This window comes from Erithacus rubecula (genome assembly GCF_903797595.1).
Source record: "Erithacus rubecula genome assembly, chromosome: 6".
Taxonomy (NCBI): domain Eukaryota; kingdom Metazoa; phylum Chordata; class Aves; order Passeriformes; family Muscicapidae; genus Erithacus; species Erithacus rubecula.
The window spans coordinates 30,128,739-30,144,625 of NC_136688.1; the positions used below are offsets into that span (position 1 = coordinate 30,128,739).

Below are 15,887 nucleotides of genomic sequence, written 5' to 3' on the forward strand. Positions count from 1 at the left end.
TGCTAGTACAATGGGCTGAGGAGCAGAAAAGCCTTGGCTCTGTGGGAGCACTGTGCATCAGTAATGAAAATGTCTCTGGGTTAGCAACACTTGCCAGCACAAGTCCTAGGCATGGCCCCACACCAGCCACTGTGAAGGTTATAACTCTACCACAGTCAAAACCAGCACAGTCAGTTAAAGTTGTAATGTGGCCTTTGGCTATCATAAATGCCACTAGGCAAAACTTCCCTGTTGCAGTTATAATGCAAGGTTGAATTTCTGCAGAAACTAAATGTTTGCTGTAGAGTTTTATTTTCTTATTTACCGATTTTTAGAAGTCAGTGTTCTTTGTTAGGTCTGGCATTTCCTTTTTCAAAAAAAAACCCAACATAGCTGCCTATTAATGAGGCTTCTTGTGGTCACCTAAAGCAGACTGTAAATTGAAGCAACTGATACTTTAGAACAGAAATTAAAGATTTACGTGGACTATAGACAAGCTGATTTCCTTATTGCCAAAAGGAGGAAGACATGCTCCCTCAGCTTGGACTGGATAACCCTGCTGCCGTCTGATTGCAAGTTCTGGTACCTGTCAGGCTTTGTCATGCACTGATTTAACAAGCAAAATTGGTTCATCAGTCTGCTGAAATTCTCTTATGTTTTAGAAAGCTTAATCAGCTCGTAGAAGGATCAAAGAAATCCCACAGCCAGCAGAAAGTAAGCACCAGAAACAGAGGCAGGAATTCTCAGTTCCTGGCAGTGAGTGTGAGTAACGCAATGAGCTCACTGCGTCTTGAGGATTTGTAGCTGAAGAGCTCATTTAGCCACTGAATTTTGTTTTGAATGAGTGAGCAACTGGGTTTATGACAAGCCATGTAGAAGGGAGAGGAGACATATCTTGCTGAAGTCTGTTTTAGCTATTAGTCATTTAAGATGGTCTGGAAGGTGTTTGAAACAGTTTGAAATAATTTTACCAACTGCATCATCAAAGATGCTCACATTCTACACATATAAGGAAGAAATCTAATGCACAGCTATCTCCCCTTTATTTAAAAAAAAAATAAAATTTGTTGGTGCTCTTTATCTTTTTTATGTAGTGGAGATGATAATGGCTCCATAAATGGAGTGTGTATTGCTTCAGAGAGAAGCAATGTGGTTAAGATTTGTGTTTGTGAAGAGAAGTGTAGTATCAAGTGCTGTGAGTTTAGACATAGCTGTCAGACTGTACAAAACATCTGTTATTTCTGTTTCAATTTCTTGTGTGTGAGTTATGAGAAGCTCATCTCATAAAAGTAATCATGAAGATAAATTTAGTAACCATTATTGGGTGGCAGAGAGTGTGGCAATGAGCTTATGGGAAAAAATCCAGTATGTAATCTTGTGAAAGTGCCTTTGTTAACCATTATTGTGTAGATCTTTATATGTATCTGTTATCTACCATTTTATAGTAGCTGCATGTCAAGATTTAAAAAACAATCAAGGCAATTTAAGTATGTACCATTTTTCAACAGTATAAAGTGTATTAAGTCACTAAGATAAATTTAAACATTTCCACTTGGGTGTTAATTGCATAAAGGTCGTGTGCGATCAGTAACTCAAAGAGAGCAAAGTTTGCTTTACAGTTTGATGAAAGGACCCGAGACTAACAGTGACAGCAGTACCTTAAAATAATTTAGTTTTCATGTTTAAGACATAGCTGACCCTAATTTTGTTGCTTTTGGTAGTCAGTAGAAAGTGAATTTGTATTCCGACAATTTTATGTTTCATTTAAAACTTATTTCTTTTAGGAAAATAACCAATATAAAATAAATAGTAGCAAACCTTTAGTGGTTTTCATTCTGATGTGTCAGAATAAAATATGGATATATATGGCTATATATTGTGCTAGTTTAACAAGCTGAAGAAAAATGGAAGTGTTTACATCTATTGTTGATGGGCTAAGGAATACAGAAAGAACTTAAAATTTTAAACTTCAAATCAGTGAAAAAGCGGATTTATTGAACAATGTTAAAAGGTTGAAAAGATAACATGTGTACATGTTGCACATTCTTAGGCAGGTGGTACAAGGGACGTTTGGACAGTCCCACTTAACCAGGCTTAATCATGGTCTATATCTCCAAAAGCTTGGTCCCAACCATAAACTGGCACAGAGGCCAGCTTGGCAGGAAGAACACTTGTGCATGCTGTGCTGTCCAAAACAGAGCTTGGAGACACTGTGGCTCAGGAGTCATTTATTGCCCTGCTAACTTTGCTACCATATCCAGGAATTACTGGGAGGGGAGGGACATTGTTGTTATTAGGCATATTTCAAGTATTGACAGCTATTGCACAAGGTTAATACTATGAATCAGCAGATCCCTGTGTCCAGGGAAATTCTCTGACAGTGTTTCATTCAGTAAGATACTTGAAGATTTAATTAATTGTAAGGAGAAAATTTTGGCATAAGCCCCTAAAGGTAGAAGAAAATTTAAGCAGTGCTGTCATGGCATATTTAACTCAAGTATTAAGGTTTGCAAAAAAATGTAGCTGGAATATGTTTCCATGATGTTCTACAGACATTGTTTTCTTGGTGAATGTATTGGCAAGTGACAAGTGAGAAAGGCTGTAGTCACATCCTTTAGGAGAGCACAGACGTTTTTTGCCTGCTTTTTTTTTTTTTCCTATTTTTCTATTCCCATTACACATGAGTGAAGAAAAAGCAGTTATGCCATGTTTCTTTCCATCTGGGAAAGACTGCTATACCATTCAAGAGATGAAGTAATCAGTGCTTCATCACTAACTAAAAACTGGACACCCATTTAAGGCTCTTGCCTAAGTGGTACAGTCTAGCCAGTTCACCCTCACTCAGTGTAGGTTCATTCTGTGTAATAGTCTTCTAATAAATGCATTATTACACTTTGGGTTCCAAAAAGCAATCAGTATCAATGGTGAAAAAAAGTAGAATTTTAAAGAATCTTACTTCTTTCATCATTTCAGTGGCTTTAAAGACAGAACCTTAGATGTAATGACTGTTTTGAACATTATACTGTGTGTATAATCTGGTGATTCAGGCCATATAGTAATACAACATTCAGGGAGCTTTTAGTCAGAAAATTGTCTCTAGGAATACTATTGAGTTTTAGTCAATTTTTATATTGAGCTAATGAAAGCTTCTTCAGATTGTAAATAGGCTGAGGCATTTTAACTTTGTTTCTGTGTTTCAAAAGCCAGAAAGGATTATTCATCCTCTTCCATAATAAATATTGATTTTTTCAGGAAAACTGGTTCACTTTTGAAGTTACAAGGTTATTCTTTCAATTATGTTGTCAGTAACCTTTATGTAATACTTTGTTTCTAATAAGGCTATAAAGATTTAATGACAGAATAATTTTCTGTGGAAAAACAAGTGGAACTTTAGCTAGTTAGCTCATTTATTGATGATGCACAAAACATCATAGTTAGGATATTTTTATTATGTGTTTGGTTCTGCATGGCTGGTTGGAATAAAAATTAATTAAAGACTGTGATTCAGTCAAGGGCAGAAGGTAGTGAATATGCAACAGAAAAATATTTTTGTGGCATTTTTCAAAGAAAACTGAATTTTTGACTGATTCTTTTTATTTGAACATAAACATTTAAAAAGTAATACAACAGGTGCTGAAACTAATTTGCAAACACAGCAAGTAAAAAAGGAAAAAGGTTTTTTAAGGAAAAATTTTTGTTATGAAATATTAGAATTTTCTCCTCAGAAGTTCTCTGGATTCTTTAAGGGCCTTCTTGCTGTCTGGAACACATGGGTGTGAGTTTTCCATTGTGTTTCAAAATGGATAATAGAATACCCAAGCTCACAGTCTGGTGTGCAGGACACAGAACTGCTATTTACCACGAAGATGCATGAGGAATCCAGTTAAATGCATGAGAGTAATACTTTCCATTCCTGGGATCAGAACAGAATAAGACTTGAAACAAATTTCTGGCAGCAGGGAGGCATGTTCCTACTAGTTTGTTTGTCCAGTCATCCATGGATGTGGTTCAGAATGCTCAGCTTGGCAGGTGAGAAATGCATAAGCTGTATTAGTAGAGTGTCCAAAGAAATTTGAGGTAAAACCTCCTAATGAGCCTGGATTTTTGCCATGCTAAACATTCTCTCTCAGAAAGAGGAGGAGCTCAGATGAGAGGTGGAACACTTACTAAAAGTTACTGAAAGACAGGCTTATTGCAGAGTAAGTACAGCATCCATCATCATACTTACCAAAAGTGATGAGAATTGAACTATGGTGTTATTACCAGGTTTATGATTAGATGTTTGCTCCATAAAAATAATACCCCTACCTGTAGCTTTGTGAGGGTTCCCCACATTAGACATGACATCTACAGACAATCAGTAGAGATTTCTAGAGGAGCCTTTACCTGAAATCCTCTCATATTTGATTCTGAATTGTAGTTTTGATACTCCCTCTTTTCTTTTGATTTGTTTTTCTGCTACTTCTATTCACATGGTATTTGCACAGAATTTTTTCACATCTTTTTGCCCTTTGTTATTATGAAGACTACAAGAGTCTTGTTGAAATTGCAGTAGCAAGCTCTGTTGAGCTGGTGCTGGCAGAAATAATTGTATACATCACTTGTTCTTTCAAGTGTTTCACTGGTAGCAACCAATTATTTCTATCACCAGGTAGCTGACTAATGGTGGAGAGGTCATTTGTCCTGGAAAGACCTGATCAAACTGCTGTGCTTTCTTTGTAATATGTTTAAAAACTTACTTTATTGTTAGGATTTGGTTTTTTTTTCCAAAATGTGTAAGTGTAAACTGAGGAGAGTATTAGAAGGATTTGATAGAATCCTACACAGTTCACTGCAGATACAAGAGTTTAACATAAGACACTGTTTACAGCTATTTCACTGGGAAAAGAGGATGGTTGAATAAAATATCCAAAGGATCTGGATAGCTCTTCATGAAAAAAGTCATCTTAAACCCTATTAGCTAACACCAAAAATCACCTGCTGCTTTCAACTCACTTCTTCAGTATCACATAGTAAAGAAACACATTTGTAGAATTCTGCTTCTCAATCAAATCTGTTAATTACAAAAAATCTGCATGCTCTTGTTCATTACATTGTACTTCTTTATGTGTCTTTTTAATATGACAGAATACACTTGCCCTCTGAAGATCATTAAGTGCCTTTACAGCTTTGCAGTCCCTCATTAACCTTTTTTAATCTTCTTGAACATTTTTCAAATTTGATAGCTTTTTTTTTAGCTAAATAAACTTCCACTTTCTAAATTTGCTTCCCAGAAAAAACATGATTAAATCAAAAAAATATTTGAATTTCTATCTTGATTTAAGCATGATTTATTGGTTTGGGGTTTTTAAGTGGTGTTTTATTGTCTGTTCTTTCCTTACGTACTTTTAATACTTCATATATACAGGTTATGTTTACATGCTTTTACATCTTAACAATTCCTTTACATTCCAAGTAAGGAATTTAAATAAGCAAGTATTTCTGCAATAAGAATATGATGTGATTTATCAATAGAAGCCTAAATGCAATCTTTTTTTTCAGAACCAGTGTGTTAAAGAGTTATTGAGTTTATACAGGTTCTTAGACTATAGGTTTGTAACACCATAGTTCTTTAAAATCTTTCAATAGTTATTGAGCAATCTGACTAATTCTTATTATACGATCTCAACCTCTCTCCTGGGACAGCTGTGGGCAGTAAAATGTGTTGTTTTGACAGAAATTTTTTTGCTCCCACCCTATCCACCCCCTGTGCGTTATTCATATTGCTCTCAATTTTCCTTAAACAGTAGGATCAAGAAACTAAGTCACGTACTTAGTGTGAGACAGTGAAATCTGTGATAAACATAATTTCCGGGAGAGATTGCCTACAGTCATTTGCAAAGACACATGTTAGAGTGGTGGGATATATGTGTTTTGGTTTGGTGTGGATTCTTGGTTTGGTTCTGTTCCTTGGGCTCATCATCAGACTGAGAATTTACTTTGTTTATTTAAAGTCTGCCTTATGTTTTGAAGTGTCCTTTTCATTATTCTTCCAAGCCCCCCCTCCTTTTTTTTTTTTTTTTCCTAGCCATGCTACTGAGCTGTGAGGTTGATAAAGAGCAACAGAAGTCACAGAATCTCTCTTTGGAAATGAGATGGTTGCCATAGCAATGCCTGCAGCTGCTTCTTGCCCCAGTTGAGAAAATAATTTTTAGACTCCTGTATTACAAGGTTAAACTATAATGTTTAAAGCTAGATCATATAGCTAACTGATTTAAAATTAAGATCAACACATTGCTTTTTAAATATCTTTGGGCTGATAATCATCTGAAATTCTTGACTCAAATATTTGTGCAGGTACTTCTCCAATATTTTTTTTTCTATTTGTTAAAGTACTTGATGTAAAACTGGTGCATTCAGATGGAAAATATTTTCAACTTAGTGATTTTACTAGATGTGTTTACCTAGATAGGTAGTGTTCAAAATATGACTCAGAGTTTGACTCATACTTTGCAATATGGCAAATCTGCATCAGATCTGGAATGCTAGTTGCTTTGAAAGTTGATTTTTTCTGAAGTCCAGACAGTTGATGAAGTGTTGGTTGTTTTGGTGGTCTCTAGTCAACCTCACTTTGAGCAGGATTATCACCAGCATCAATCCAGTCATATTGTGTCCAGCCAGTATTAAAAATCTCCAAGTACAGAGGTTCCACAACCCATCTGTGAAACTTTTTCCCCCAATCCTCTGCTCCTGGTGAACAAGCTTTCCCAAGTGTCCAGTTTGAACCTCCAAGTCCCAGGCTGTGGCCATTGGACTGTGTTGTTGCTAGACTATGGGATGAATCATGCTAAAAGCCTGGAGAGATTTGGGTGAATGGTGACATGCAGAGGAGCCCCAGTTAGCACAGTCAGTGAAAACTGGAAGGCACAGACTTCCCTGCTCCTAAGGTTATCAAAGGAAAAGGATTAGACCATTGTCCCTGGTGTGAAACCCAAATGCAAACACCCAGAGCTCTTGGCACAGTGAAGTACTGCCTACAGGGAATTTGCCATGGCATGCAGGGAAAAGGGCACTTTGAAATTGTTTAAAGGTTATTATGGGATACTTTTAATGGGACTCTGGGAGCATGCAGAACTTTCTATGAAATATTTAGTGAAAGGAGCAAAGGTCAGAAGAGAAGGGATCCATGTAGCAAGGAAGAACAAACCTGGTTTGATTTCTTTCTTGACTGGTCTTTGCTGGCTGCTTTTTATCACCTTATCATCTCCTTTTTTTTTTTTTTTTTTTTTTTTTAATGGTTCTCTTGTTTTCTGTGTTTTGAAAGGTGTCTTACTCTTCTTTGTTTTGCTTAGCTTTTTCCCCTTTTTAAAAGATAGGCCAAATGAAATCCTCTGGGACCTCCATTACTTTGAAAATGTAACTGTAAATGGTTCAGAGAGGACTTTTGCTAGATGGTAAGGAACATAAAGAATTTTATCTGTCCTTGCCACTTTGAAAATATTTAACTACTTCAGTTTTTTTGAGATTTTTTTTACTTAATCTGGCCTCCAGTCCTACTCTTCCATTAAAATTCATTTCATTAAGTATCTGGCCACTACTTATGAAGTCTGCAACAAAAAAAATCTGTGCCACTTACCCTTCTCCCTCATAAAACAATGGGGTTTTGGGTTTAACCTCTTTTTATGTCCAATCCCTTTACCAAATATTTGTTAGGTTTTTATGTCCCTTGACAGCAGTAACCTTTTAAATCTTAAACTCTAATTTTATAATGAGCAGTTTTTGTGTTATCTCTCTATGCTCTTGGGATTTGTCTCTTGACTCCAATTGCTTACATAACTTCATTCTGACTTTCAAAATTTTAAATAACTTTTTAGCCAGACCTTTTGCACTCTTACTATGGTTGCTGTCTTTCTTCATAAGAAATAGTTTGCCATTTCATCTTCACCACAGTACATTTTATTAATTGCAAGCCTGCTCAAAAAGCCTGTCTCTCTCAGACTCTTAGCAAGAGAGGACAGAAGATGGTTGCCTGTTTATTGGTCTGCCTTTTTTTTTTTTTTTTTTTTTTTTTTTAAATATGTTGTCCTTACAGTGCTGCACATACTTTTCCTCAGAATCATGAATTCTACCATCTTAAGATAGGTGTCACCTAACTGGCATTCCATGCAAGTTTTCTCCAACAGTTTTCACCTGCAGTGTTCTTATCTGGCAATTTTTGCCACCTTTGGAATAAAAAAAATCAATTACCAGATGTTTCCTATCACACTGTTTTTCAAAGCTACTTTAGTAACTTAAGTTTTTCACTGCCACCAGTCCTGTCACCTAACCAGCATCTTCCATGATGATGGTTTTGATTGTATTTTTCAAGCTAGGTCAGTGTTTTTGTTGAAAGCAAACCCTCCTCAATTCTGTTAACCTTCTACACCCTTGGAATTTAGTCTTGGGTTCAGCAGAAAGATACCAAGAATAGGTCCTCAGTATTTACTTCAGTTCTTAAAATATTTTTCTAAGAAATATCAATAAATTTGCTAAACGTTTGAAAAGTCAAATGTTTCTAAGGGTGTAGCATTTGTTCTGTTTTACATTCAGTCAAAAAATATACTTTGGTTCATTCCCCAAATAATGGTTCATCTCACAAATACTGAATGTGTAAAAAGAGATTTAAAATTTCTATTGAAAATAGCTTTTTGTGTAATGTATTTCAGCAGTTAATAATTGCTTTCTGCATTGTCAGACAAAACACACACTTCATATGCCAATGCCAGCTCATAAGTTCAAGAACAAGTGAAAGCTGTTATGAACGTTTTTTTTGTTACTGATCCTATGCAAAAATACCAAAGTGCATTTAGCCAAGGCTGCAAAGCAATTCAAAATCACTCAAAGGTGCAAAGTATTTCTATGGCCTGGTTTTGTTGTTTGGTGGGGCTTTGTTGATTTGTTTGTTTTCTCAAAGCAATCACTTGTGTGCCCATGAAACTTCTTGTGGGAAAGATATTCAGGGAGCCCTTTGTTAAGTGTTTTATGTGTTTTGTCATGTCAGAACTTTATCTCTTGTGTTCCTCAGTATAATGAACAACTTTTTAACATGTAATTTCGCATTTTTCATGCTTCTGGCAAGCATATAAATCCATAAATCACCCATGTCAAGCCTTTTGAAGATCCTGGATATTCAAGTTGCCAACCTGTGTCAAAGCCTTTCCCACAATGACAGAGTTCACCTTGGGCAGAGAGGGAGATTAGAAAATTTTAATTGCTTTTCACAATTTTCATCTACAAAAATAGATGCATTTCTGAGCATGAGAGAATGTATGTTTATGCCCTTCTCTCTTCTAATTAAACACTTCCCACTCCATTTCTGCTCTGCCAGCTCAGATGAAAGTTTGAAATCAACAAAGAAGCAAACAGCAAGAAAGTAAAGAAAAATGGAAAGATGGGAGAGGAGATAAACAGTGATGAAATACCCAGGAATCAAAGGCCCTAAGATGCACCCCAATTTATGTCAGGGTGATGAGAGGCCCATCAATAAATACCACTGGTTTTCAGAGTGTATCTAAATGGACAGAGTGGAAAGGTACCTTCCCCTACCTTTCCTTAGCACACTATTTCAGCAAGATCAGTATATGCTGAAAACAATTTTATATTTTTATACATACAGTATTTTTATGCCTTAGACAAGGCTTGTAATACTTGTTACCAGCCATAAATTAGATATTGTCAAATAAACAAATATCAGAAATTCCCTGAACTTCATAATGTTAAAAGCAGAGAATATGTATTCTTAAACTTTTCCCTGTAGCTCTACTACTGATCAGTGTCAGGGAGAAGATACTGTTCTGACTCCCTGTGGACATCCTCTTGTGTAATAGATTGCTTTTACTTTAAAAAGGAAGAGAAAGATCACTGAGTTTTAAATGTTACAAGCAAATATTTTCTAAAACATTTGCTGTGGGTATTGATTTAATAGTACATGAAATACAAATCCTCACTGAAGATTAATTATTGAAGAACAGAAATTATTACTTGATATGAATCCTGAAGTAGAGCTTGCACAGGCCTTAAATGTTCCATCAATTTTAATTTTGATTTGTTTCTAGGATGGAGTCTGATCAAAGCAGGTTGCAGGGTGGACCAGGGAGCTCAAAAACTTAAGTGTTGTCTAATCTTTGAAAGGGTAAATTTTGATTAGACATCACCTAAAGGCTGTGCAGACAGGCAGTAGAACTTTCAGATATATAGCTACATAGCAATAATTAATTTATTTAGTTTGTGACAGTTTTGATCTGAGTTAATGTTAACTAATCTTGTTAATCCACATAAACTAAAATAGAAACCTGTCGACCAGCCTGTTCTGCTTTTGTTTGCTGTATTTGTAGAGCTCTCAGACACTGTTTCTGATTCATTCACATTAAAACGTGAAGTAACAACACGGTTTATAGTTGGATTGTTCCTAATACTTAAAAATCAAATAATCTCTGTGCAATTTAAATGTGACCACATTTCAGTAGAGCTCTGAGTTAATTCATCTATGCAAAATGGCATAGTAAATTTTAGCATCTGCCTGTGTCTATTTAAGCAACATAAATAATTTACTAGATTAAAATTTCTTCATGGTTCTCCCCCACTATTGGTTAATAAAGGAAATTTAATTTAATTACTATGTCATTTTAATCATTATGGAAGAATTTTGTACTTTATGATTCATACATACTTAATTGCAAGTATAATATGTCAGAGCAAAGTCCAACAGATTGGGCACAGTGTGAAATAAGGAATTGTAAAATGCAATTTTGCTGCATTTGAGATAGCACATTGGATCTGATTTATTCACCTGGACTTAAGTAGCAGGCAAAGTACAACTGTAGAGAGTGAGCTCATCTGTGATCTTTGCCAGTCTTCACTTGAAAGAGGTAAGGTGCCTGCCCAGTGCTATGTTCCTTGGGTGTTTTCTTAATAATTTTTAATACCTATTTCTATTCAGGAATCAAATTGTTCCTTAAATCAATTTTCAAAGCTTATGCATAAATATAAGTGAATAAGAAAGGTTTACTCCTTCAAAAATACGAAGAGAAAAACAAAACAGTTCAAAAAATAACTCCAGATCCAAGTTCATGCAAAATTTCATGAAAAACAAAATTTGAGCTTGTGGACTAGGGTTTGATTTAAAGTAATTTATAATTTCATAGTTCATTAGCAACAATAATCAAAGATTTCAGGAAAAATTATACATGACAGTAGAAAATATAAGTACAGCAGAATTTAAATGCTTAAAGGGAAGCACTGTGCCAAATTTAATGGAAGGTAATTTTCCAGTTTATTATGATCCCATTTGCATAAAAGGCAAATTATGTTTTAATAGTAAATCATACTTATTACTGAATAGCTTTAGGTAGAATAGAAAACACTGGTTTGCTGGCTTTGTGTATGGCAGGTAGAAAAATTAACTCTCAAACCTGAACATTATTACAATGATTTATCTTGGACATTTTTTAAAAAATGTGCTGAATTTTTTCATGCTGGAAAACTGTTTGCTGAATCTGCTGCTAAGCCATTAGATTTATAAGGAATGTGGCTTTGTTACAACATAAGCCACTGTGGAGAAGGGTTCTGTCCTCTGCAGACTTTGTGCTGATGCTGGCAGGAAATAAGCCCTGAGCAAAGAGCTTTTTTGATAGATCTATTTTCTGCCTTCAGCAAAGCCACTGTGGGGAGCCCAGTCCTTTAAAAAAAAAAAAAAAAAAAAAAAAAAAAAAAAAAAAAAAAAAAAAAAAAAAAAAAAAAAAAGCATTAAAACAGTTTGGTTAGTCTAAGTAAATGTATCTTGGAGAGTATAGGAAACATTAGTTTACCTGATTCATTCTAAGCTGTTGGCAGAAAGTCCTCTTCAGAGAATCTGGGATTTGCCTAAATGAGGACCACAGAATTTTGTCCAGTAATAACCTAAGCCTTCTTGTGTACTGAATGAAATATTAATAGACATGTACCCCAAAAGATGGATAAAAGGAGGCTCAAAGCTGTTTTAGTTCAGTATATTGAACCCCTGTGGATTTTGAAGATGCTAAAAAAAGTTGTTTTGCTTTGTTTACTGAACTTCTTTATTTTAAATCTGATTGAAACCTGTGACCTGTTATGACCTGCTATTTCAATCTGTGGTCAGAAATTCTCAAAAAAGCACAGTTCAGGATAAGTGAGCTCTCCAGAGCATGGAAACCTTTCCAGCACTAGGAAAGCCATGTCTCTGAGTACTGTTTGAGCTACAGACAGTCAGCAGAGTTAATGTTACTGTTTCTGTCTCTTTGACCATTGGTGCCACTATTTCACTCAGTTTGGATTCAGGGAATAAGAAAAATTCAGCTCTGATAATTAAGAGCTGTGTCATTGCATTAGTCTTGGTGGCTTTTTGCCACGCTCAAAATTGCATTGTGTTTCATTGCCCAGCATGGCACAAGGTGACAGGTGAGAGATGTTCTAAGCATCTCAGCACAGGGCTCTGTGTCAGAGAAATGAGTGACTTGTCAGAAATGAGGTCTGACACAGCAGGAAAGGAGAGCTCCTTCAAAGATGGGAGAAGCCAGCTTTGACAGAGGCTTACTGTTTGAAGCTTGGTATTTCTAAATCTTACTCCTTCAGCACCTTTGTACTAGAAGTCATAAACCTTGCCATTTTCAGCTGCAGTCTGTGTGACAGTTCTGTATCACTGCAGGAGGACTGAGGCAGAAGGAAGATGCTGTTGAGGAGCTCAGCAGGATTGATGCTGCTCTTGCTGTCTCAGTGCACTGTGTCCCTGGGCACCCAAGAGGCAGTGGCCCTGGCTAATGCCCACCTTCTTCCCCAGAGAGACTACGAGAGACTGGGAAACGCCAATGAAAAAGGTACCCATGGAGCAGCGAGTGATGTGAAAGCTTTATGTGTTTTACTTTATTGCTTTGCTGTAACATTTTCAACCAACATATTCAAAAGTAGCCCTGGAAGAATAATTTGCAATATGAACATGTCCTGCCACAAAGTTCTGTCTGTAGAAGTAGTTGTATAATGTTCATTGAGAAGGGAAACTGTGAAGGTCACGTGTATACTTCTGGCTTGGACATCACCATATAAATTACTTAAACAATCCTTCTTTAAAATCATGGCATCATGTTTGGAGGGTATGTCTACCAGGCAAATGTAATTTTTACTGATTTTTTCTCACAGAGATAGTAAAATTTCAAGTTTTTATTAAACACAAATTACAAATATTCCACAGCTTAATGACATAAGGACATGCCTTTCAATTCTATGGAGAAGTGAATTATTTCAATTCACAAACATATGTCTGAGTAACAGAAAAATTAATACAATTTTTATGTAAAAAAGGAATCCTGTCTCTATACGTATACTTAAATTATATTATGGCTCTTAAGAAACTTCAGAATCAATTGCAAAATTCAGAGCATTGTGCTGAAGTCTCAGAGATGCTTGATATTATACTACACCAGGAAGTTACCTTTCTATGTAACATGCTTATGTGACATTTTAAAAAACACAGTAAATAATTTAACCCAATAGAGAATGTCAACCCAAGCTTTACCCTCTGAGTCTACTGGATAAGCACTTAAATGGAAAAGTACTGTCACCTATTTTCCTGGTATTGGTGCTCAGCACTGAACAAAACATAGTTCCACCTGCAAATCCATGATAAAATTTAGCCTGGAGTTTGAGTGAAAAGAACTCATCCTAAGAAAATCCTCAGATATTTATAAGATTTGTATTAATAATAAAAATGCTTAATATATCCCTTCTATAAATGAACACATGGCATGCATTTCAGAATTTAATATTATCATATTAGAGGTTTCTGAAGTATAAATTGGTTCAAGAGAAATTAATTTGTTCATTGAGGATAACACTAGGTCTAGTTATTAAACTTGGATGTCCTACTCATGGCACAGGGAACTGCAAACTTGTTGAGTATTCAAACTGGAAGAACACTGGTGGAAAAGGAATGATCTGTACATAGCTTTTGGCTTTTCAACCATATTTCTATCATAAATGCAAAATTTTACTTCTGCTGTATGACAGAGTAACAAACCATTTTTTGAATTTCTGAATATTTCCTGCATGTTCCTGCCAGAAATCTTTCCCCTTTAGCTGAATAAATGCCCATCAGTTGCAATGAAGTCAGTCAGCATCCAGTCTGAAGAGAGTCATTCAGTCACTCTAAAGGAGAGAGTTCAATTTCTGAAATTTATTATTTGAACAGAATTTATTTTAATTTTTTGTTTGGTTTTTTGTTTTTGTTTCTTTTTCTTTTTTTGTGGGTTTTGGGTTTTTTTTTTTCCTCAGACTATCCAAGGGATTGCTTTGAGATTTTACAGCGCTCCAAAGGAAATTCCAGAGATGGCCTTTACATCATCCAGCCAAAAGAGGAACCAATTGTTGTCTTTTGTAACATGCAGGATGGTGGGTGGACAGTAATCCAGCACATTACAGCCAACAGTACTGTCGACTTTGACAGGACCTGGCAGGACTACAAGTATGGATTTGGCTCTGTTCATGAGAACCACTGGCTAGGAAATGAATACATGCACCAGTTAACTGGCAGCTCAGTGCCATACATACTTGGAGTTAAACTCGTAAATCTAAATGCTGAAGTGAGATGGGGACAGTATGAGCCATTCCTGATTGAGGGGGAAGAGTCTCAGTACCGAATCCGGGTTGGTCTGTACAAAGGCAACGCCACGGATGCGCTGACCCTGGACACAGAAGCTTATCTCCATGACAACCAGAAGTTCACCACCAAGGACAGGGACAACGACAATTACTTCATGAATTGTGCCAAGCTGGAGCTGAATGGGATTCCAGGGGGAGGCTGGTGGTACGACGCATGCGCCGGCGCTAACCTGAACCGCAGGAACGCGATATACTGGCAGAAGGACTGCAGCAAGCAGCGCCCCTGCAAGTTTGCATGGATGATGGTCAAACCCAGGGAGCACCACCAGCCATACCCTGCCAAGGCCTGCCCCTGCCAGAAGGTTGAGCTGTAGACAAGCCATGCCTATTTGTCAGGAACATGGATTTTTTCTCAAGTGACAGAAGTGAACTCACTGGCCGAGTAATAACCCTAAGCAACCATGACTGAAGATTTAAACTGGGACTCTGCAAGCGCTTTATGATGACAAAATGTCCAGGACTGGAACATTTCACAGAAATTTGCCAACCACACAAGTGAGAAGCTGTCAGAAGCTGAGGCCTTTACCACAAGATTTAAGTAACCAGAAGATTTAAATAATGAATTTTATACTATTTTAGCCATAAGACAAGTCTGGTCTTGTACAATATATTCATGAATAAAAATCCGTTTCAGAAGGTTTTGCTCTGGTGTCAATGTTCATGATTGACTGCATATCTATAATTGTACATCTTCATATATCATGCAGAGAGGATGTTTCCAGTTATATACCTACATTTACAAAATGCATATTGAAGAGTATTGTGTACCATAGGGCTCCAACAGGCCTTTTCTTTATAACTTTAGTGAATGGTATTTTAATATTAAAAACTGCAATTAACCTCATCTCCCACGGCTTTCTCCCTCCATTGACTCTTTTTTTATCTCTACTTTTTAATGATCCCATATACAGTGAAGCACTAATGGGATTGTCAGCTTTCCCATCTAAAGCCACTGATCCAAAGCTTACAACCCTTCTGAAATTTTCCCCCAAGAAACTCAATAAATATATTTTTCAAAAGATCAAATTGATATTGCAGTTGTTGATTTATTCCTCCATTTTCTCCCTGAAGATTATTCCACTTTATTTACCATTATTTGACTGTTACTTCTCCCTGTTTTCCATGCTGTGCTTCATCTTTTTCTTTTTTAATATCACTGTGAGAAAAGAAGAGAATGTTGTCTTTATTTCACATTTAATAGTTTCAATTGCTTTAGTACTAAA

At 36.2% G+C, this 15,887-nt stretch overlaps 1 protein-coding gene across 1 annotated transcript; it reads left to right on the forward strand.

Moving 5' to 3' along the window:
• Window positions 1-12,673: 12,673 nt before the first annotated feature.
• LOC306803934 (fibrinogen-like protein 1-like protein) lies at window positions 12,674-15,190 on the forward strand. Its single transcript, XM_079309961.1, has 2 exons — window positions 12,674-12,827; window positions 14,278-15,190. Exons 1-2 carry the CDS (start codon window positions 12,680-12,682, stop codon window positions 14,976-14,978), a joined length of 849 nt encoding a protein of 282 aa, XP_079166087.1. The 5' UTR covers window positions 12,674-12,679; the 3' UTR covers window positions 14,979-15,190.
• The last annotated feature ends 697 nt before the right edge of the window (window positions 15,191-15,887 follow it).

What these genes read in the sequence shown, in the direction of transcription:
- LOC306803934 (XM_079309961.1), top strand. Translation starts at nt 12,680, where the DNA reads ATGCTGTTGAGGAGCTCAGCAGGATTGATGCTGCTCTTGCTGTCTCAG. An exon ending in GGGAAACGCCAATGAAAAAG is followed by an intron (nt 12,828 to 14,277) that starts GTACCCATGGAG and finishes TTTTTTCCTCAG; the next exon opens with ACTATCCAAGGGATTGCTTT.